The 23270-nt window shown below is 45.1% G+C and overlaps 1 protein-coding gene and 1 pseudogene across 1 annotated transcript in view; both read left to right on the forward strand.

Moving 5' to 3' along the window:
• LOC128341651 (zinc finger protein 213-like) overlaps positions 1–21819 on the forward strand; it is a 29025-nt gene extending 7206 nt beyond the window's left edge. Inside the window, exons 3-8 of the mRNA XM_053288040.1 lie at positions 5568–6091; positions 6635–6764; positions 7954–8036; positions 8566–8692; positions 12065–12222; positions 21602–21819. Of these exons, the coding sequence (XP_053144015.1) occupies positions 5678–6091; positions 6635–6764; positions 7954–8036; positions 8566–8692; positions 12065–12222; positions 21602–21673 (984 nt within the window). The 5' untranslated portion in view covers positions 5568–5677 and the 3' untranslated portion in view covers positions 21674–21819. The remainder of the gene's footprint in view (positions 1–5567; positions 6092–6634; positions 6765–7953; positions 8037–8565; positions 8693–12064; positions 12223–21601) is intronic.
• Positions 1–23025, forward strand: part of LOC128341671 (zinc finger protein 420-like) — a 56393-nt pseudogene extending 33368 nt beyond the window's left edge.
• The last annotated feature ends 245 nt before the right edge of the window (positions 23026–23270 follow it).

Below are 23270 nucleotides of genomic sequence, written 5' to 3' on the forward strand. Positions count from 1 at the left end.
ATATATATATATATATATATATATAAAAGGAACAGCTCAAGAACATTAAAGAATTGGAAGAGAAACTCAGAGCGGCTTGGTTGGAATACAATACCAGCCCAGCCCCTCGTTCCTACTCTAGTCTTCTAAAGCTACAATATGACGTGAATCTATTACATGCCAGGCAGGCTGACTTCCTTCTAGCTTGCTCAAGGCAAACGTACTGGGAATCAGGAGAAAAAGCTGGCTAACTGCTGGCCTTTAGAAATTAAACAAATACAAAATCACTCCCATATTGCAGGCATCAAAGACAGTAATGGGCATTTACATACTGATAATAAGGCAATTAATGCAGCATTTGAAAAATTTTACTTAGCACTATATAATCATGTCCCCTCCTATGGGTGTGAAGAGATCCAACACTTCCTAGATAAAATTCAGATTCTGACCCTCACTGATACACAAGCCACACATCTTGCGGCACCCATATCCTTGGCTGAAATCCAGGAAGCAATTAAAAAAATTAAACCTGGAAAGGCCCCAGGCGAGGATGGGCAGCCCGACACGCTTGGAAGGAACTGGCAAGGCAACTAAACTTCGATCCCTATGCCCACATGGATATGACACTGTGGGGTAACCCACATATATTGATAGGCAGACAGGCAATTTTGTGGAAACATTGGATTGATAAAGGGATTTACTGGTTATCACAGCTGAAAAATGTAAATGATAGCTACAAACCCTTTGCACTCCTGCAAGAGGAGTTCCATCTACCACCGGCATGTGCCTAGCAATATATGCAACTGAGACATACCATATCTGCTCAATTCGGTCCAGACGCCTTGGCGACCCCAGCAACTCAGCTAACTTTGGGCTTGCCATTAAGATGGCCTCTCTCCCCAAACGAAACAAGTTCCTATATGCCATTGTGCATAGAGACACGGACCCTGGGTTAGATTTACAAATGGAACTTGGAACTTTCTGATAAACTGTCACCTGAGCAACGGCAAAATATTTTTAGGTAGTGTTCAATGCAGTACATTGGATCTTAAATTGCATCCAGCAGAAGATTATTTTCAGGGCCTACTGGATTCCTCTATACCTTATGCGATTAAAAATGTCCTCAAATCATAACTGTTGGAGATGCAATAATCCACAGGCCAATTTAACACATATGTTCTGGGAATGTTCCATAGTGCAAGGCTCCTGGAGAGAGGTCACTATGTGAATTAACTTCGTGCTGGATTCATTCATTTCTTGCACTGGATGGAAATGCAGTGTTAAGGTTTATTCCAACCAGCTGGGGCCTAAAATACAGCTCTAAACAATGGCTTTGGCAGAGCCTGCTGGTTGCCAAGAGGCTGATATTGAGGCTGTGGAAATCTCCCAATCCCCCTCGGTGCGAGGATTGGGTACAGGACCTGCTTGAGCTTGTGGCACATGAAAAACGGGCCCTATTAAAAGTAAATAAATCGGATAAATGGTCAGAAATCTGGGATAACTTTCTTAATTTTTTCTTAGAATAAGAATCCTTCTGACCTATCCACATCTAGTGCAATGGTGATTCTCCCTTCTTCTCTTCCTTTTTTCCTTCTCTTCTCTTCCTTTTTTCCATCTCTTCTCTTCCTTTTTTCCTTCTCTTCTCTTTCTTCTCTTCCTCTTCTTACTCTTCTTTCTTTCCCCTTCCTCTTTCTTGGAGGGGTTATGAGGGTGGGGGGGGGGGCAATTGGGCATGTTGTTGCAAAATATAAAATGTTATAAAATGTTTAAAAACATTAAATTTAAAAAAAAGATTTGTGACCTCAGAAATATGTGAGAGAAATGAAGTGCACCTTCCTTTTCCACTGATATCCCGCTCTTCTTCCAAGGAGCCCAGAGCGGTGTACATGGTTATGTCTATCCTCACAACAACCCTGTGAGGTAGGTTAGGCTGAGAGAGAAGCGCCTGGCCCAGAGTCAACCAGTGAGCTTCATGGCTGAATGGGGATTTGAACTCAGCTCCTCCTGGTCCTAGCCCAACACTCTAACCCACCTGGGACCCACCTGCGTGTGGTGACTCTTCTCTCCCGAGTCCCAGTCTAACAGCTCTTTCGATTCTTGCATCCAAACATTATACAACTAGGCAGGATCATGAAGAGCTCAAGAATCCCTTCCAGGGATCCGCAGATGAGAGGAGCCGGACCCTGGCCGCATATGCACAGTGGCCCCCATCCACCCCCTTTCCCAGATCACTCCCTGAAGTGTATGGGGGAGGGTGTCATTGCCGCTCTACAACATCTTCAGGGCCAGCCTAGTGACAGGACACTCCAATATCGTCCCTCAGTTTATCCCCCTGGTTACCTGCCCAGGACAGGAGTACCCAGACTAATGAAGTAATATTTAAGAGGGTGAAGGAAGCTACTCACTTGCTGTTGCTTTGCTGGCACTTTACTGCTTCTCTGTGGAAACCAAACCAGAAGATCAGGGTGGAAAGAGACCTCTAGAGATCATCCAGTCCCATTCTGTGCAAGCAGGAATCCCGAAACCACAGCCCTCCCATTATAGGAACACACACACACACACACACATTTCACACAAGATTTTGAAGTGGTTTACACTGAAGAGTAAATACATAATAAATAAGATGGTTCCCTGTCCCCAAAGGTTCTCTGGCCTCTTCCCAGCAATACCCAGGGTCCCTGAATCTTCCCAGGGAGCCGCTGTTAGCAGAGTCTGGAAGTCCTCCTTGGTGTCAACCCTCAGCCTGCCTCGCACCAGGGTAACCCCATTGCCTCTGGTCCTTCCCCTGCAACACTGAAAGATGGACTGAGAGGTGGATGGCTCCTCCAGGTAAGAGGCTTGGAATATTTAGGGTTCCAAAGACGCATGCTAAGGGGCTGCCCAGAGGCACTGGGGAAGCAGACAAGTGTAATCCCTGGCCGTGGAGTCAGGGGGATAGCTCTGAGCCCCAAAGGAGGAGCAAGAGGAAACCCCCCCATCCTTCCCATCACGCTTCATCACATAACCTCTCATTAAATTACTTTTATGAACATGGAGCATCTGTAAAGTTGAAACAATAAGCAACATCGATATGCATGGGTCAATACCCACAGCAGTCACTGGGAATTAATTCCAAGTTTATTTATTGTTCCATTTCTATACCGCGTTTCATTATAATTAAATATATTTCATTATAATTATATTTACTATAGTTAATATATTAAAATTTCAATATAATTAAAACAATGCACAATCAATATAGAAATTACAAGTACAAACATTAAATATAAAAAATAATATATCTCTATTTACAAGTTTAAAAAACCAATATAAAACAGAAACACAAAGCAGAAGCAATAAAAACTGTACTCTCATATAAAAGCCTGCGTGAAGAGCCATGTCTTGTTTTCTTAAACACACACACACACACAAAACTGTGATAGAGGCAGTGATGCCAGCCAGGAGAGCATTCCAAAGCCTGGAGCTTTTTCAGATGGTGACTTTACCGCAACTTTACTTTGGGAGGGTTCATGTGCAGGGTTCAAGGCCAGATTTACCGTGATATTTCAGAGACCACTTCACACATGATTCGGGTTTCCCCCTCCATATTGGAACCGAGCCCGACTTATGTCTGGGGTATAAAAATCCACTATTTGCATTGGAGTATCCGTTTTGCCCCGCAGTAAAGCCTCATGGTAAAGCCTGCTGTCTGAAAAAGCTCCTGGGGCAATGACTGAGAAGGCCCCGTCCAGTGTGCTCGACAGCCAAGCCTCTCTCACCTTTGGCGCATGGAGCAGAACACCTTCAGGTGGCCTCGTCAAGCGGGCAGCAGCCCTAGGGAGCAGGTGCTCCTTCAGATATCCATTTGTCGATCTAGCTCAGCATGATCTACACCAGTGTTTATCAACCACCAGTCCGTGAGGTGTTGAGTGCTGGTCCATGAGGAATTAATCCCCACACCAAACAATTTCGAGCCAGTGGGGGCCACCGCTGCTGGGAGCTCTCCGGAGCTCATTTTTAGGCATGCAGCCCTCATTTCTGGGATAATGTTCCTTTTGAGGAAGCTAAATAAGTGTTATCCCAGCAGCGAGGGCTGCCTGCCTAGAAATGAGCTCTGGAGAGCTCCCAGCAGTGGTGCCCCCCCCCCAGCTTGAAATTGTTTTGGGGGGTGCCTGGGGGTGGGGGCGAGGGGGGGTGACCCCTTTACTAACTGCTGGTCCTGGAAACTGTGCACAAAGGATGAATCGGTCCATGACTCCAAAAAATGTTGAGAAACGCTGATCTACACTGACTGGCAGAGGCTTCTCCAAGGTTCGAAGTGGGAGTCTCTCCCAGCCCTATCTGAAGAAGCTGCCAGCAATTGACCCTGGGACCTTCTGCATGCAAATGGTTTCCCACTGAGCAATAGCTCCATCCCCAAATATCTCACAATACTCACTTGCAGTCACCCATCCAAATGCAAAGAAAGGTGGATCCTGCTTAGCAAAAAGGACCATTCATGCTCACTCCCACAAGACCAGTTCTCCTCCCAGGGGCGGAGCCACCATTGGGCAAACAAGTTCAAAGAACCCGGGCTGCCACCAGTCAGGGGCTGCGCCTCACGGCCCCGACCCATCCCCCGCATCTGACATCCGATGTGGGGGCTGTTATTTTGCTCCCAAATGGGGCTGCACAGCCCTGTCTGGAAACAAAATCAGTCTGCGCTGCATCTCTCTTGAAAGTCAGGGAGAGCCACTCCTGGCCTCGCTGACAATGCGGGGGGCCCGTGCGGCCCCCTTTGGGAGGGAGATCGGCCTGCGCTGCATTGGCAGCGTGGCCGGAATGGCTCTCCCTGCCTTTAAAGGTGCCCAATGCAGAGTGGGCCGATCTCCCTTCAAAACAGGTCCGCGTGGCCCCACTTGGAAGGCAGACCACGCCCCCTGTGTCAGACGCAGGTTTGGGGCCACCGTGGCCGAACAGGGGCCACTGCCAGCCTCGCTCCACGCCTGTCTCCTCCTAATGAGAATCAGTGAATACCAGCTCCCAATGCTAGGAAACCTGACCAGTGAACCCATTTTATTTGACTCCGTGTCTCCCAGAGGACAACTCCCCCGACCCGGGGCGGAGCTCTAATAGGTCACATGGGTTCAAAGGGCTGGGATTTATGTCTCTAGACATTGTCTTTGTTCCTGCCACTGATGTATTTTATGGATATCTGTGGATTGGCTGGGGGTACAGTTTAGAATGCTCAAGTCAATCATCCGTTCTGTCGACTGATTGGTCAGTTCGTATGTCTGACTGGATGCTGGAACCAGTAATTTTCTGTTAGGATTATCTTTTACTGAGAGTAGGACTGTTGCTTGTAATGGAGTAATAGTGAGGTAACAAACCTTAGTAACTTATCTTTCCCAGCGGGGATTCGAACCAGCAACCTCTTGCTCCCTAGGAAAGTTACTTCCTCCTGCGGCTAAAGAACTCTGCCAGAACAGCCTACCGACTGGTGAACCCCTCCCCAGGACCAGAAGTTATTCTAACTATTGATGCTTGTTGGGTGCTCTGAGGAGCGATTTCTCCCCCCCAGGCTTGCCAGGCTCTCTCGGACTCTTCGCATTTGTCTCCTTCTCATACAGGGAGAAGATCCATGAGGTGGAATCTGGGAGTCAAACACTTTCATCCCTCAACAACAAAATCCTTTGATTTTTAAATATTGTTGGAGGCTGCCTTGGAGCACGAATGAAAGATGGGGAAGGAAGACCAAGCTAGCTGCGAAGCAGGAGAAGGCCTTGAGGCCAGACAAGTGGGGAGCTCTGGGGAATTCTGGGAAAGGGCCAAGCAGAAGAGGCTGGTTGAGGACATCAGGAGCTCAGAGGCCCAGCACCTGCGCTTCAGGCAGTTCTGCTACCAGCAGGCCAAGGGCCCCCGCCAGGTTTGCAGCCGATTCCACAGCCTTTGCCATCAGTGGCTGAAGCCAGAGAGACACACGAAAGCTCAGATGCTGGACCTCGTGATCCTGGAGCAGTTCCTGGACATTCTGCCCCCGGAAATGGAGAGCTGGGTCAGAGAGTGTGGAGCAGAGACCAGTTCCCAGGCAGTGGCCCTGGCAGAAGGTTTCCTCCTGAGCCAGGCAGAGGACAAGAGGCAGGAAGAACAGCAGGTGAGAGAGAGCAGTTTATCTTGGGAGCTGCAAAGGCCTCAGAATGTGAGCCAGGAGGTCCTCAAAGAAGCCAGATGTGGCATTAAAAGCAACTTGGATATCATTTATGGAGATGATTTGTTTGTTTGTTTGTTTGTTTGTTTGTTACATTTTTATACCGCCTTTCTGCCTTGACAAAAGCACCCAAAGCGGTTCACAACATTAAGAGAAAGCTAAATTACATGATCCACCGACTTCAACCCCTTCTTGGGTTAGGGGTCTTCTAGAGGACGTGGCTGGGCATCTGATTGCATGCAGAACGCCTCCGGTTCCATCCCTGACATCCTCTGCCTGAAACCTTGGAGAAGAAGTCGCTGCCAGTCAGTGTAGACAATACTGAGCTAGATTTAACAAAGGCAGTATATAAATGGACATACTTGCGTACTTTGACCAGGGATCTGACTCGGTATGAGGCAGTTTCCTCTGGGACCTTCCTGCCCCGTTCCCTTTCTAATGCCTTTCTTCCTGCTCCCTGTTGGGAATCTCTCCTTCTGTCTGTCTCAGGTGCAAGAACTGTTGTCGGAAGCGGCCCCTGACTTCCCTGAGGCCGAGAAGGCTCCATCAGGCACCAGGCAGAGGCCTCTGTCCAAGGAGATCCCCAGGCAGGAGGGCAGCAGTGGGGCCACCTTGCTGGGTAAGGAGCTATGGGGCGGGTGCCCCCTTATTCCCCCCCCTCTTTCTCAGATACCCCTGTGAAGGAGTGAGGCCTTGACCTCCCCTTTGTGCTTTTCAAATGTGTGTATTATACATGTGATTGCTTCCTCCCTGTGTTCTGTATTAAGAAGCTCTGCAGGGGTCAAAAGTTCACAGTCGCTGTTCTACCCTTTGGTCAGAAAGGGATGTTTAAATTTTGGAGGGAAGAGAGGTTTTGATTGGACTGGCTATAATTTAAAAACTGGAGGGAACTTGAGTTTAGTTTGATTGGCTTGTTGGTTCAAAGAACAGAGGCTTCCAGCTCCTGAGGGCCCTCCAGGTCCATCCCTCCTAATTTCCCCATTGTCTCCCTCACTCTGAGGGGCCGCTAGAGAGAGGGATGAACATGGGCTTCCTCTCCCCTAGCTACGCCCCTGCTGGAGGGAACTTGAGTTTAGTTTGATTGGCTTGTTTAGCAAGGTTGGAGGGGGGAAAGAGAATAAAAGGAGGCTTGCCTGCAGCAGAAAGTTAGTTAAAGCCCGAAGAAGAGTTTAAAGGCAGGAGTTTCTCCCAGCCCTACCTTCTGCCCGGGATTGAACCTGGGACCTTTTGCATGAAAGCACCCAGTGGCCCACAGAACCATGACCCCATCTCCTAAGGGGAATCTCTTACGGCAGAGAGGACTCCCATGTCTTCGAACCATCCAAATGCAAAGAAAAATGAACTCTGTTCAAGCCAATTCATGCTTATTACTGCAAGACTGGCTCTCCATCCCAATTTATCTTTACTTTGGAAAAATCATCCCAAGTGGGCATTTCCCCAACATTTCCCCCATTCCTTTTTAAATATCTTGCCCATTTCCCTGTCTGATAGATTTGACAGAAGGAGAGCACCTGAAATCCTTGCCTTGCCTTTATGTTCACCTGAGTCTTTTGGGGGGTGGAAGTGGTGGCAGACCCTTTTCTCCAGCCTCTCCCACAATAAACAATATATTGTGTTATGACTGTCATCAAACTGATGTGTCCCAAATTGCATTTTGAATTCTGCACAAAGCCAACATGAGAATTTTTAAACTCTAGACTTGATTCATTTTCTCTCTCTCTCTCTCTCTCTCTCTCTCTCTCTCTCTCTCTCTCTCTCTCTCTCTCTTATTCTCGTACATCTTCCTGTCACTTTTGTGCCCTTGGCAGGTGCTGGAATGACGCTGCCAATGCATTCTCAGCCCTCACTTCTGCCTGGTGGGATGGAAGATGCTTCAAGACCACCGAAGAAGGTAGGGGAGGGCTTGTTGGGAATGGAGAATGTGGGGCAGACAGACAAGCCCTATTCCTTGGACACCCCTCTGGGGCTGCAAGTGGCCCTCTTTCCTTTGGCTTCTGTCCAAGCTGCTGACTAGAAAGCCTTGAATCTTGTGAAGATTGGAATCTGGCAAACCAGACAGGGAGGTGCCTTTGAAAGGGTTGGCTTTCAACTATTGAGTGGGTGGGGGGGAGAGTAAGTGTGCCTCTTCATCTCATGAGAGCATCTTTTCCAGGGGTGGTTGCTGGTATCTCCACTGTGTCTTTTTAGTTGCACCCCCTTTGTGACAGGACACCATTCCCCTCCCCCACGTATTTTTCTATTTAAACGAGCAATAGCTATTTTTGTTAATAAGTTGGTCTATAATATAATAAAGACCCTGCAGGGAACACTCCCCGCCCTTCTCACAGCACCTTTCCTGAACGACTCTTGTGGGTTCTGCTTCAAGGAAGGAACCGTTATGCCTTCTGCGAGGGTGAACATGTTTCCTTCCTCTCTTCCAGGGCCAGGTGAGCTTTCAGGAGGTGGCTGTGCATTTCACAGAAGAGGAGTGGGCTCTGCTGGATCTGGACCAGAGAACCCTGTACAGGGAAGTCATGGAGGAGAATAGGAGGAATGTGGCCTCTCTGGGTAAGGCTCCTTGAAAGGGAAGAGTAAAAAGCCTGGTTCAGACATGCTGTTGTACAGCAGTCTGTACACTCATACATGTGTTTGTGTGAATGACTAGATCTGCATTCATGTTAAAAGTGAACCTGGGTACGGGCCCCTCTATTGCATAGTATAGATTGGAAGGGTACTGATGTACCTGTGTTCAGCACACCATGTGAATAACTTTGTGTGAATGGAGATCTAGCGCGAGAGAGATCGAGCTGGTCTGCTTAGTTGGTAAGGGTGTGGTACAGATATTGCCAAGGCATTGGGTTAGTGGTATACTTGTTTGTGTCAAACTGGAAGATTAGAGCTGGAATATTCGCTCTCAAATGCCCCTCAGCAATGAAGCTCCTTGGGTGACTCTGAACCAGTGATCTCTCAGTCTCACCTACCTCATGGGGTTGTTGTGAGGGTAGAAAGGGTGGGATATAAATGCAATAAAGAAAACTCAACCCTGAGGATGCTCGGTTGGACAACGCCAAAGCTATGACACTGTCTTATGTGGAGTTAGACCCTTCAGCCACCTCAGTCAGTAGCCTCTACACTGACTGGCAGCAGCTCTTCAGAGTTTGGAAGTTTTCCCCAGTCCTACCTAGAGATGCTGCTAGGGACTGAAACGGGGACCTCGTGCATGTGAAGATTCTCGGCCACTGAGCTCAGAAGACTGGCAATCTGGAGGAAGAGAGATTTCAGCCTTCCAGAGCATTTTGGGAGAGGAAGATCCAGCATCTGTGCAGAGACTGGTCCTGCAGAAGGTTCCTCCTCTCAGCTACGTAATGGGACTCTCGCCTGGACAGGAGATTGCCAGCTAAGCCCTGTGAGTTGCCTGCAATCCAGCCCACCCCACCCCCAACTCCACCCCTGGAGAGGACCAGAGCCAAACAATATTTCTGTCTCCGCTTGGAGATAACATTTTGAAAACTAAGAAATGTAAATGAAGTGGTTGTTTTGAAGTAGGAGGGGTTGTTGGAGTGGTAGCTTTCCATTAAAAAGAGGCTTGTGTATGGGGCGGTATATAAATGTGTTACATAACAATACAGTCAAGCTCTCCAGGGCACAGACACAGAAGGAACTTTGAATCATGAGCTGACCACATTTTCAAACTGCCAGCCCCATGGCTGTGCTGTCTAAAGACTTTTTAAAAGACATTAAAGCTACTTTTAGAAAAGCAAGATAGAGCCAGTCTTTCTGGAGACCACACTAGAAATGTTTATGAGAAGCCAGGATACTTTAAGAGCTACTTTTTAATGCACACTAGAGCTAGCCTTTTGGGGCTGAGAAGGAGAGAGAGAGTTCTTTTCAAGCCTTCACTGGTTATTGATTGTTTAATTTCAAGGAAGGTCTGATTTAATCTCTGCATTTTATTTTAATGCAAACCTTTTTTGTAAAGGCAAGCTATTCTTTTTATGCAAGTCTTTTTCAATGTATATTTGTTTTTCTCTTCCATGAAGACCTTATGTAATGCTACCAAACCTCGTCTATAGTCCAGACTAGACACGGATACTGTTCTGGTTCTGACGAGGTCTTTGTTTCAAGAAAAGTGGCAGTAATTGAGATCAAACAAGTTCCCAGCAGCTTTGGCCCCCTTTCTTGAAAAGAATCTCATCTTGACAAGACAAAACAATCAAGAGGGAGCTTCTGTGTTTCTAGATGCTGAGAAAGCATTTGATCACATTGAACCACTACACTTGTTTCAGACATTAGAAGCATTTGAACTTGCAGGGAATTTCACTAATTTGATAAAGCTTATGTACGAAAAAACACTTAGATCTTAGCAATGGTATGTAGTCAATTGAATTTCATTTGCAAAGAGGAATAAGTCAAGTTGCTCATGTTGGAGAAAATTTACTCCTAGAGGTTCTTTAGTAAGCAGGACCACACCATCTTGTCAGATTCAAAACTTTATTGATCACGACATGCCGGGCTATCAGTCATGAAGTGGGAGAGCCATGATTATGTGCGGATAACGAATATATAAGCAGAAGTCTTATTAATTATGCAAATAATAGGATCCAAACAATAGGATGGTAGCAAGGCTACCATCTTGCTGGGCACCCCTCAGGGTGAGAGTCTAGGGTTCTTGCCTGGCTGCCCCCTTCTCCTTTTGCCCCCTCCTGATTCCATCTGCCTCCCTCACCCCTGGACTGGTGGAGGTCTTGTGGTGCCTTGCAAGACCAAGGCCAAGCCCAAGGTGACTTGGCAGTTTCCCCCCTGGTTCCACCAGCTGGGCTTTTTGCCCAGGACTTATAAAGAAGGAAGCTGCCAGTGGTGGTGAGGCTGCCTCCAAAGGGGTGACACCAAAGGGGGTCGCCTCTTTGCGGGAGTAATGAGGGTGAGGGAATATCTGTACCACACTCTTACCAACTAAGCAAACCTGCTCAGTATCTCTCTCACTAGATCTCCATTCCCACGAAGCCATTCACATGGTGTGTTGAACACAGATTGGGGATTCTGTTGGTGTACCGATCAACCACTGCACAACTGACTCCCTAACTGAGCTGTCTGAGCTGGTTGCGGAGTTGGTGTTGGAGTGTCCCAGGCTTTTGGTCTTGGGGGACTTCAATATCCACTTTGGGGCTGGCTTGTCTGGTGCAGCTCAGTTGTTCATAGTGGCCATGGCAACTATGGGCCTATCCCAACTAGTATCTGAACCAACTCATGTTGCCCACCACACACTCGATTTGGTCTTCTGTTTGGATCAGGGGGGTGTTCCGTGGGTGGGGGATCTGGTGGTTTCCCCATTGTCATGGACGGACCACTACCTGGTTAAGGTTGTTATCACGGCCACAATCCACTCCTGCAGGGGTGATGGGCCAATTAGGATTGTCTGCCCAAAAAGGCTGCTAGACCCAGTAGGGTTCCGAAAGATCTTGGAGGGTTTCAAAGTTGGTGCTGCAGGGGATTCTGTCGATGCCCTGGTGGGAACCTGGAATAAGGAACTTGCCCTAGCAGTAGACATGATTGCTCCTAAGCGTCCCTCCAGACCCGCTTCAAAATAGGTTCCTTGGTATATTGAGGAACTGCGAGGGTTGAAGCGACTGGGTAGGCGACTGGAGCACAGGTGGAGGAGAACTTGGCTCAGATTTGACAGGATGCAGCATGTGAGCTTGAGGGATCACTTGAGGGCCTATGCGGAGGCAGTGCATATGGCAGAAAAGAAGTTCTGGTCGGCTCGCATTGCTTCCGCGGGTTCATGTTCGGCGGAGTTATCCCGGGTAGTGAGGAGTCTAATTTCTACTCCTTCTGTTTCTAATCACCTCCTGGAGGTACTCTGCTGTGATGCCCTCAATGGGTTCTTTGCGGATAAAATCTCCTGTATTCGGGCCGACTTGGATTCCACTTTTTCTGCAGGGTCTACGGAGGAGGTGTCCAGCAATCCTTCTTGCAGTGTTAGGTTGGATCAGTTTCAATCTGTGATTCCTGAGGATGTGGACAAGCTGCTTGGAGCAGTGCGGTCCACCACTTGTTCTCTGGACCCTTGCCCGACTTGGCTACTTCAATCTTGCCTGGTGAATATCATAAATGCATCTCTGAGGGAGGGTATGGTTCCTCCATGCTTGAAGGAGGCAATCATTAGACCTATTCTTAAGAAGCCTTCCCTGGATCCCTCGGCAATGGATAGTTATAGGCCAATCTGTAATCTCCCTTGGTTGGGCAAGGTGATCAAGAGGGTGGTGGCTGACCATCTCCAGGTGGTTTTGGAGGAAACTGATTAGCTAGACCCATTTCAAACTGGCTTTAGAGCAGGCTATGGGGTTGAGTCAGCCTTAGTCGGCCTGAAGGATGACCTATACCGGGGAATCGACAGAGGGAGTGTGACTCTGTTGATTCTCTTGGATCTCTCAGCGGCATTCGATACCATCGACCATGGTATCCTTCTGGGTCACCCGGAGGAGTTGGGGATAGGAGGCACTGCTCTGCAGTGGTTCCGCTCCTATCCCTTGGGCAGATCCCAGATGGTGGAGCTTGGTGATAGTTGCTCTTCTAAACAGGAGCTGTTATATGGAGTCCCTCAGAGCTCCATTCTGTCACCAATGCTTTTCAATATCTACATGAAACCGCTGGGTGAGGTCATCAGGAGATTTGGTGCTGGGTGTTATCAGTATGCTGATGACACCCAAATCTGCTTCTCTCTATCATCTGCTTCATCAGGAAATGGCATTCATTCCCTAAATGCCTGCCTACAAGGAGTAATGGGCTGGATGAGGGATAACAGATTGAAGCTGAATCCAAGCAAGATGGAGGTGCTCATTGTAGAGTCTCAGAAACTGAGGGATGAGTTAGATCTCCCTGTGCTGGATGTGGTTACACTCTCCCGGAAGGAGCAGATACACAGCTTGGGGGGTACTCCTGGATCCAGGCCTCACCCTGGTATCTCAGGTGGAGGCTGTGGCCAGGAGTCCTTTTAATCAGCTTAGGCTGATTTGACAGCTGCGTCCATTCCTTGAGGAGGATGACCTCAGAACAGTGGTGCACCAGCTGGTAACCTCCAGGCTTGACTACTGCAATGCACTTACCTTTGTAGAGTGGGGCTGCCTTTGTATGTAGTTTAGAAACTTCAGTTAGTTCAAAATGTGGCAGCCAGGCTGGTCTCTGGGACAATTCGGAGAGACCATATTATGTCTGTTTTGAAACAACTGCACTGGCTGCCAGTATGTTTCTGGGCAAAATACAAAGTGCTGTTTATTACTTTTAAAGCCCTGAACGGCTTAGGTCCAGGTTACCTTAGAGAGCACCTTCTTCGGTTTGATCCCAACCGCATGCTAAGATCATCTGAGGAGGTCTGGCTCCAGTTGCCACCAGCTCGTCTGGTGGCGACCCAGAGGTGGGCCTTCTCTGTAGCCGCTCCTAGATTGTGGAATGTGCTCCCTGCAGAAAACCGTAATTTGAATTCTTTTTTGGCATTTAGGAGAGCCCTAAAGACCTACCTGTTCGGCCTGGCCTTCCAGGGTTTTAAAATTGTTTTAAAGAGGGGTTTAATGAATTGGGTTCTTATAAGGTTTTGAATTGTTTTATTTTTTTAGCTGCTTTGTTGTATTTTAAAATTTTCATTCCCAGTCATTTATTTCTTTTAACTGTTTTATGACCCACCTTGCAGCACAATAATGTCATTGTGTACCATCAGTAACTGCAGCATCCCCCCCAAAAAAACCATGATGTAGTCAGTTTTTCCACAACACCCATTCTCTGTTGTTGTTTGCATTAGTGATGGAACCTCTTGCTAAATCTATCAGAGATGAGATGATTTCAGGAATAAAATTAGGAAATCAAGTACTTAAAATGTCATTGTACACAGATGATATGATCTTAACTTTGTCTACTAGAAGAATCTCTTTCCCTGTGTTCTTTAAAATGTTAATATATTTTAGATCTGTCAGGCTATAGAATCAATTACATTAAATCAGGATGGTGAAATACACATTTCAGCAAAGGTATCACAAAGCCATTATGATGTAGTGGTTAAAATGCTGAGTTAAGCTGAAAAGGCCTGAGTTGAAATCCCTGTTCAACCACAAAACTCCCTTGGCGACTCTGGGCCGATCATTTCTGTCTCAGCCTAATTGATCACACAGGTTTGTTGTATAGCCATGTACATCACTCTGGGCTGTATGGATGAAGTGCGGGATGCAAGTCCCCAATGATTGGTCCCCGAGGATGAGGACAACCTGTTTAGTCGAGTTTGGCCAACCAGGTGCATGCTTGACCCTTGTCCTTCATGGCTTATGAAATCTAGTACAGAGGAAATTTTTAGCTGGGACCAGCAGGTCTAATTAATTGTCTCATTGAGAGAGAGAGAGAGGTCTCAGCTCCATTGAAGGAAGCTATTATTCGACCACTCCTAAAGAAAGCCAGTATGGACCCAGAGGATGTAAATAACTGTAGGCCTGTGGCCAATATTCCCTTCCTGGACAAGGTGCTTGAGCGTATAGTGGCTGACTAGCTCAAGAAACTCAGGCCTGGCTTTGGAACAGAAAGTGCTTTGGTCACCTGTGGGATGCCCTATGCAGAGAGAGAGAGACAGACGGGGAGTAAAGGTAAAGTGTGCCGTCGAGTCGGTGTTGACTCCTGGCGACCACAGAGCCCTGTGGTTTTTCTTTGGTAGAATACAGGAGGGGTTTACCATTGCCCTCTCTCGTGCAGTATGAGATGATGCCTTTCAGCATCTTCCTATATTGCTGCTATATAGGTGTTTCACCAGCGGGGATTCAAACCGGCAACCTCTGGCTTGCTAGTCAAGTCATTTCCCTGCTGCGCCATGCAACCTTGTTAATTCTCTAGGATCTCCCAGTAGCTGGTATCCTTTAAAAAAAAAAAAAGCTTTTATTAGTATAATAAGTGGAAACAGAAAGGTTACATCTCTGAGAGTCCAACAAAACCAAACAACTTACAGAGTCTTATTCATCAAAACCAAGACAATAGTATTGAAAGAAAGTCCTTAACTGGGTATCAGTAGCTATCTATAAAAGAGTCTTGAACCCTAACCCTAAAGGGGGGGGGAAGGGAGGGGGAAAACAGCCCAGGCCTAGTTGATCATCCTACTGTCAAGTAATCAAAGGAGGAGGGAACCAGCCCAACTATGCCATACAAAATAGAAATAATACCAGTAATTTGAGCGCAGAGCCAGACATCCCCAATACTCTGTGGTGTGAGCTCCACCTATATGTGTATTTTTAAATGTACCTCAGATATGTGTCTCAAATATGTCCTGGTATGTAGTTTTAAATGTGCTTCAATGCCGATTAGATTGTTATAATTTCGATACAATAAGGAAGGAACTATCAGGCCAAACATAAATTGTTTATGCATTTCTCAACTCACACCCTAAATCTCACCAATCCCTTCATACTAGCTCTCTCCTCCAAAGACAATTCAGCTACCTCCTGAAGAATCCATGGGAAGTTCAAAAGACAGCAGTACAGAAAAAACTTATCGGCGTCTATGGGCTTGTCTATAAATCTACTCGTCAGAGAGAGTAGGATTTAAAACTCTCACGGAACACTCCCTCTGGATTCAATTAATTATTAGACAACTGTGTATACAAAATGATTTCCAAAAGGAATATTCAATGGAGAAGAGAATAATACTTGGAAATACGAATTCTACCATGACAAAAGTAGTATGCGTGTTATAAATTCAAGGCCACATGTCCACCAACATACAAATATCCCATCTCATTACAGACTGGTATTCAAAAAACCATAGTAAAATAATTAACCAAGATCAGCCAAACCTCTAATAGTGCCCCTCCTCATGTAATGAAAGACAAACAGCCGGAGAGATAAATGGAGGGAGACTAAATTCAGCCCTGACTGATCTTTATAACCTACAACTGGAAGCATAAACTGTCAAACTTTAGCAGTAAGATAACCCCTCTATACAGATGTCTAATCCTTCGCAGTTTACTTCCATTTGTTTGCATCCAGCTAAACTTCTCAAAGTGCTGTTATAAAGTATTCATAACAGGTAACAAAAGCCCATGATGGGGAGCTAAGAAAAAACAGCATAATCTTCAGCTGCTTCTCATTTGTATCCTTTCAGAACATATAATGTCATATTATAGGGTCTAGCTGGTAGTCTCATGCCATATGTTTAAAAATATTTCCTCTATTGTGTCAATTTGCTTCTAAGAATTAAGTTTACAAAAATATTCTCAGTTCTTCCCTGAATCCTCCATTCCCAATGCATTCTCATTTCTTCCTTAGAGAGCAAGAAAATAAAAAAAGAACCAAAAGCAGATCTATGTGACATTTCCTTGGGTCTTTGAAACCCTAGGGTTCATAATGCCACTAAGTTCCTGATTAGATTGTTACCCATATTAAACCTTATTCAGAACTCCCTAAATGTTGATGGTTGAAATAAGAAAGGCAGTTAACACAGGGTATACCTTGAAAGTCTAAGTAATAAGGCTTGATCTTAAGCTATAGTCAAATTTACCATCCTAAAATAATAACCTAAATATTCACATATATTTCAGTTTCTTTTCTAATGGTATGTATTAATTCTTTAGGTTAAGACTTTGAACATTGGGGTTATTTCAGTATTGCACCCTATGTGGAACTCCCTAAATAATATTTGATGAAGAAAACATTAAACACGGGGAATACATTGAAGGGCCAATTAAAGAGGTATGATATGTACTTATACTCAAAGTTAGAACCTTTAAATAGATAGGGGAAAAGGGAGAAACCAGCATTAAAATCTTAAGGCTTTGAGAATCTTCCCACTCACACCACAAAGGGTTAACTTGAAATCTTAGAAACAATGTCCAAGGACATTCTCTCATAGGCGAGAGACTGAGCAATGCCGGAACTAACTTCTGAGGCTAAAACAAATGGTTATCAAGTTTCTTCTAAGAGAAATCGCTCCAGTTGAAATCATTCTGCGTAAAACCTCATCGTAGTTGTAGTTCCCAAAGCCAAATAGTTCTATTAATACACCCACAAAAGGTAAACAACTGAGGCAAGTAAACTTTCAAATAAAGTTAAAACTTCCAAGTCCGTTCAGGTAGAATCTTCTGAATTTATCTCAGTAAAACACATCTTAACAGTCTCTCCCCATACCGGTTAGCCCAGCCTGTCTTTAACGAGATCAACATTCAGTAAAAGTGAAAGTAATGAGGAATGAGAGTAATGAGGAATAATAAATCTTCACTGCTCCAGCTCAGCCATGTGATATGTATGGGAGTTCTTCAAGATAAAGTCAGAGTCTCGGCATGAAAGAAGCAAACTCTTATTCCAACAATTTCATTTCCCCCGTCAGAGCGTGGATAATTAGTGGCAAAAAGGTGATTGTTCAGCCATAAAACACTTTGTCGGTCGTGCAAACAGAAGGAATTGTAAATAAAACTGTTAGTTCAAAGCAAAGTATTCTAAAGTCAAACTTCCCAGCAAGCAGGTAAGCAGAATTTTTCCATGCAGGGCTTTGCAAGACATACTTATCCCGGTTATACATGTGGCCAATAAAAGAAAAACACGGAATCAAAAGAAAAAAGAAAAAAAGCATACTTCTCTCCAAGTCTATCTTCTTCTCCATAGTCAGTTCCTGTCTGCCGGGAAGTTCAAGGCCCCCCGCCGTTCAAGGCCCCCCCCCCGTTCAACCACCCCCGGGGTGGTTCACAAAGAGTTTTAAGTGGGGGGGGGGAACCAAGAACAACAACAACAACAAACCCTGTAATGATATCCAATGAAAGCTATAAATGGTTTAGAGTTCAAGATTAATGTAAGAAAAATGTAATTGCTGGGATATCAGACTTTTTAAAAAAAAATCTCTTCAAGACAAAACTGAAAGCTGTTAGCATTAGAATACTGAGATCTCCAGCAAAGTGAAGATAGCAGAAAATTGGCAAGAGCTTTCAATAAAAAGAAAGAGAGAAAGGGGAAAAAAGCCCCATAGATCTGCCAAACTCACGGCCATGGACATCTCAGAGATTTATTAGGTAAGATAAAGAGAATAGAGCAGGTTATCTCTACTTTGGCGGTGGAATGCCTCTCCTCGTTTGGTTTAATGATTGCAGAAAAGTCTCTCCAGATGTTCATCCTGGATTTTCCAGACTTTTCAGGGTCTGAAGACCCCCCAGACTCCCACCTCTAGGAGGAGGACCGAGCCCCGCACACATACCGACCTCCATCTGACCAATGGGAGGTGATAGGGTTTTGAACAATTGTTTGGTCCTGACAGCTGGTTTAGACAGGAGTTTTCATTCCAGACACCATCTTGCTTTTCAGCTGGTATCCTTTTGGATAGGCTGGCCGAAACTCAATCCAGAAAGGTCAGAAGTACTGTTGGTTGGTGGTTCCTCTGCCCGGGTGGATGATGTTCAGCCGGTTCTAGGTGGGGTTGCACTCCCCCTAAAGGACCAGGTTTGCAGCTTGAGGGTGCTCATCGATCCAGCATTGTCACTAGAGACTCAAGTGGCCTCTGTGGCTCAGAGCACCTTTTATCAGCTTCGGCTGATATGCGAACTGGCATCCTGCCTGGATAGAGATAGCTTGGCCACAGTTACTCATGCTCTGGTAAAACCTCTCGCTTGAATTACTGCAATGCATTGTACAAGGGGCCTTTGAAAACAGCCCAGAAACTGCAACTGGTACAAAATGAGGCTGCAAGATTATTAAAAGGGACTGGATGTTTTGAGCATATTACGCCAGTGCCTCATTAGTGCTGGTACCCAGTCCATTGCTGGGCTAAATTCAAAGTGCTGGTTTAAACTTGTAAAGCCCTAAATGGCTTGGGACCGGGTCCCCTGAGGGAGCAGCTTGCCCCTTATATCCCCACCTGAACCATAAGATCTTCTTCGAAGGCCCTGCTCCAGGTGCCCCTGCCCAATGCGGTGAGGGTCGTGACTCATAAGGGGGAGGGCCTTTTTGGTGGTTGCACCCCATTTATGGAATACTATTGCTACTACTATGGATATTTACACTCTCCAAACCAAAGTTCTCAAAGCAGTTGACATAGAAAAATAAAAATTACATAAATAAGATTGTCCCCTGTCCCCAAAGGGCTCTCAGTCTACAAGGAAATATAAGGCAGATACCAGCAACAGCCAGTGGAGGGATGCTGTGCTGGGCTTGGGTAGGATGGCCTCCCCAGTGAGGTTTGTCTGGCTTCATCACTTTGTTCTTTTAGACACCAAGTAAAGACCTTTTTGTTCATCCAGGCATTTTAAATTCTTGTTTTCAGATGAGATTTTATTTCATTTTTAACTCATTTTTAAATGGGTTTTTTAACTGCTTTGTATTGTATTTTGTATTTTCTTTCTCCTTCTTTTTGTCTGTTATGATTGTATTGTATTGTATTTGTTTATTTCGGTCCAAGGCCAGCATATCTGTTATGATTTAATTTATTTTTTTTAATTGTATGTCTTAATCCTGTGTTGTGAACCACCCAAAGAACAATTTGTTATGGGGCAGCTAACAAATTAAGATTTTCTCTATTTTATTTTATTTTATTTATTATTATTATTATTGTTGTTGTTGTTGTTTACACAGTCAGACAGGTGTTATTGACTGGTTTGTTTTATCCAGACATCGAGTCCTTCCCAAGGACCTGGGATAGCTGAATTTTATTGTCAATGTTGTTGCTGCTGTTACAGATATCGTCACAGAATATAGGCTGTTCCTAGTAAAGTTGCTTTTTGTAATTGGCTGATGGTGATTTCTGTGTCCCCTGTGGTGTTGAGGTGTTCTTTAAGGTGTTTTGGAATTGCACCTAGGGCGCCAATTACTACTGGGATTATTTTGGTCTTATTATTTATTTATTTATTACATTTATCAACTGCCCCATCCAGAGGCTCTGGGCGGTATACAACAACTTATTATAATGACATAAAACACAATGCTAAAAACAATATAAAAACCATTCAAAAATGATTAAAACTATTTAAAACCAATTAAAATACTTTTAAAAACAATACTTTACAAGCCTTGGAAGGCCAGGCCAAATAAATAGGTTTTTAGGGCTCTCTTAAAGACCGAAAGCGAGCCTAAACTGCAGATATCTGCCGGGATTGCATTCCATAGACCAGGAGCAGCTACAGAAAAGGCCCGGTTCCGAGTCACCACCAGACGTACCGGTGGGAACTGGAGACGGACCTCTCCAGATGACCTCAATGAGCGATGGGGATCATACCGAAGAAGGCACTCTCTAAGGTAACCCGGACCCAAAATGTTCAGAGCTTTAAAGGTAATAACCAGCACTTTGCATTTCGCCCGGAAATATATCGGCAGCTAGTGCAACTGTTTTAAGATAGCCATAATATGGTCTCTCTGGGTTACCTCAAAGACCAGCCTGGCTGCCGCATTTTGAACTAACGGAAGTTTCCGAACTACGTACAAAGGCAGCCCCACGTAGAGCGCATTGCAGGAGTCGAGCCTGGGGGTTACCAGCTGATGCACCAGTGTTTTGAGATCGTTCTCATCAAGGAATGGACGCAGCTGTCGAATCAGCCGAAGCTGATAGATTCTTCTGCCACAGCCTTTCAATTTCAATTTGTAGATCTTTGTATTTTGTTGTTTTTTCTATTTCTTTTTCTTCTATTCTGCTATCATCTGGTATTGCGATGTTGATTATTTTAATTTGTTTTTCTTTCTTCCTGACTACAGTTTTTGCAGATGTTCCAGTGTATCATCCCTGCTACCTTGTCATGCCTTGTAGTCAGTCTGTGCGAACTTTTTAAAACAGCTGATTAGGTGGTCCACGGTTTCATCTGCTTCTTTACAAAGGCGGCACTTGCTGTTTGTTCTTGATTTGTCTACTTTTGCTCTTATTGCATTTGTTCTTAGTGCCTGTTCTTGTGCAGCCAGTATTAAACCCTCTGTTTCTTTCTTCAAGTTGCCATTCTTAAGCCACTGCCAGGTCTTGGTGATGTTTGATTTTCCAGTTATACTGTGCAAATATTAACCATGCAGTGGCTTATTTTTCCATTTTTCTGCTCAGTTCTTTACTTGTTCTTGCACACCAAACAAGGTGGCCTCAGAGCCAGTGTTGAAACACCCCGAGATTACTAGCCTGGGGGACTTCAATACTGCCCTTTGGCTACCTCTGTCAACCCAGAGAGGGAGGCAGTAAGACACCAGGTGTGCAAGGTATGCAAATATGAAGTACAGACACAGCAAACAGAGATTTCCCAGAGGGGTAACAGTGAACAAGATGAAATCCTGATTGTGACCCCCTAACCACCCACCCATTCATCCTGTGTTGCGGCTGCCTTGAGACCCTGGAGGGTGACAGCTAGGCCTCTGCCTGACACATCCACCCATGTCTTGGTAACACATAACAGTCTGGCTTTTCTCTTCCCTCAAAAGAACACATTAAGTGGGGATTGATCAGTGATTGGAGGCTCAATTTCCATCCCAGGCTCTGACCAATTTTCTCTCTTCATTCCAACAGATACGGAGGGAATGTGCAATGGAGGATTATTGGCTGCTGTCAGCAGTAAAAATAGAGAGAAACAGAGAATGAACACAGAAGCAAAACAGAAGAACAGGAATGGATCTTCTGTTTCTCATCATGGAGAAATCCATGACCCAAATTTTCAACCTCAGTGGGAAATGCACATTGAAGAGAAACCATATAAATGCTTGAAGTGTGGAAAGACTTTCAGTGAGAGCAGAACACGTACTATACATCAAAGAACATGTTCTAGAGAGAAACCATATAAATGCTTGGAGTATACGAAGAGTTTCATTCGGAGCAAAAAACGTACTAGCCATCAAAGGACCCATACTGGAAAGAAAACATATACATGTTTAGAATGTGGAAAGAGTTTCAGCAAAAGTGCACACCTCACTTCCCACCAAAGAACCCATACTGGAGAGAAACCATTTAATGCTTGGAGTGTGGAAAGAGCTTCAGTAAGAGTGGACATCTTACTTCCCATCAAAGAACCCATACTGAAGAGAAACCGTATAAATGCTTGGAGTGTGGAAAGAGCTTCAGTTAGAGCGGAAGTCTTACTAACCATCAAAGAACCCATACAGGAGAGAAGCCATATAAATGCTTGGCGTGTGGAAAGAGCTTCATTGAGAGCGGAAGTCTTTCTATCCATCAAAGAACCCATACTGGAGAGAAACCATATAAAAGTTTGGAGTGCGGAAAGAACTTCAGTAACAGCGGAAGTCTTACTAGGCATCAAAGAACCCATACCACAGAGAAACCATTTAAATTCCTGGAGTGTGGAAAGAGTTTCAGTCGGAGTGTAGAACTTACTAGACATAAAAGAACACATGCAGGGGAGAAACTTTATAAATGCTTGTAGTGTGGAAAGATCTTTTATCAGAGCGAGACACTTACTAGCCATCCAAGAAAGCATACTGGAGAAAAACTATATAAAGGCTTGGAGTTTGGAAAGTTCTTTAGCCAGAGTGTGCATCTCACTTCCCATCAAAGAACCCACACAGGGGGGAAACCATATACATGCTTGGTGTGGAAAGTGCTTCGGGCAGAGTAGAATACTTACTAGCTGTCAGAGCCTAAACTGGGGCCATTAGGAAAGGGATTGAAAATATTTTATATTATTATACCTGTGTCCGTGTCCTGAACATTCCTCAAGTGGCCCAAGTATGAATAAGTTACTCTACTTAGTGGAGTTTAGTAAAGGGTGGAAGGGAAAGCACTTAGATTTATTTAGTAGAGAAAGTAGTTAGGGGGTATTGTGTGGACCTCATTATTCACAACCCCACTCACAACAGTAGTCTTAAATGCTTAGTGCATTCTATGCTTTTGAGATTGCTGTTTGTTCTTCTTTCTGTTTTAGCATACCTTAAGAATTTGTATGCCTTGAATTCTTTGAATAAAACATTTAAGCTTTAAAAGGTGTGGTTATTGAGTCCTGGGGTTAATCAGTCACGGTTCCTCCAAAGGAATCAAAGGATCCAAACTTGCAATGTGTAAATCTAGATTAATGCTAGAGTTAGTTTGATAAGTTATATTTGGTAACCTAAGTCAGAAAGGTTGCCACCAGGGGTACTAATAACCTTAGGAGTGCTTGAAGGGACACTGGTGGGAGGAGGTGACCCAGAACCCTCCTATGGCCCCACACTGCAGCTGTACAATTTGT

The sequence above is a fragment of the Hemicordylus capensis genome, chromosome 2 (assembly GCF_027244095.1).
Source record: "Hemicordylus capensis ecotype Gifberg chromosome 2, rHemCap1.1.pri, whole genome shotgun sequence".
Classification (NCBI taxonomy): Eukaryota; Metazoa; Chordata; class Lepidosauria; order Squamata; family Cordylidae; genus Hemicordylus; species Hemicordylus capensis.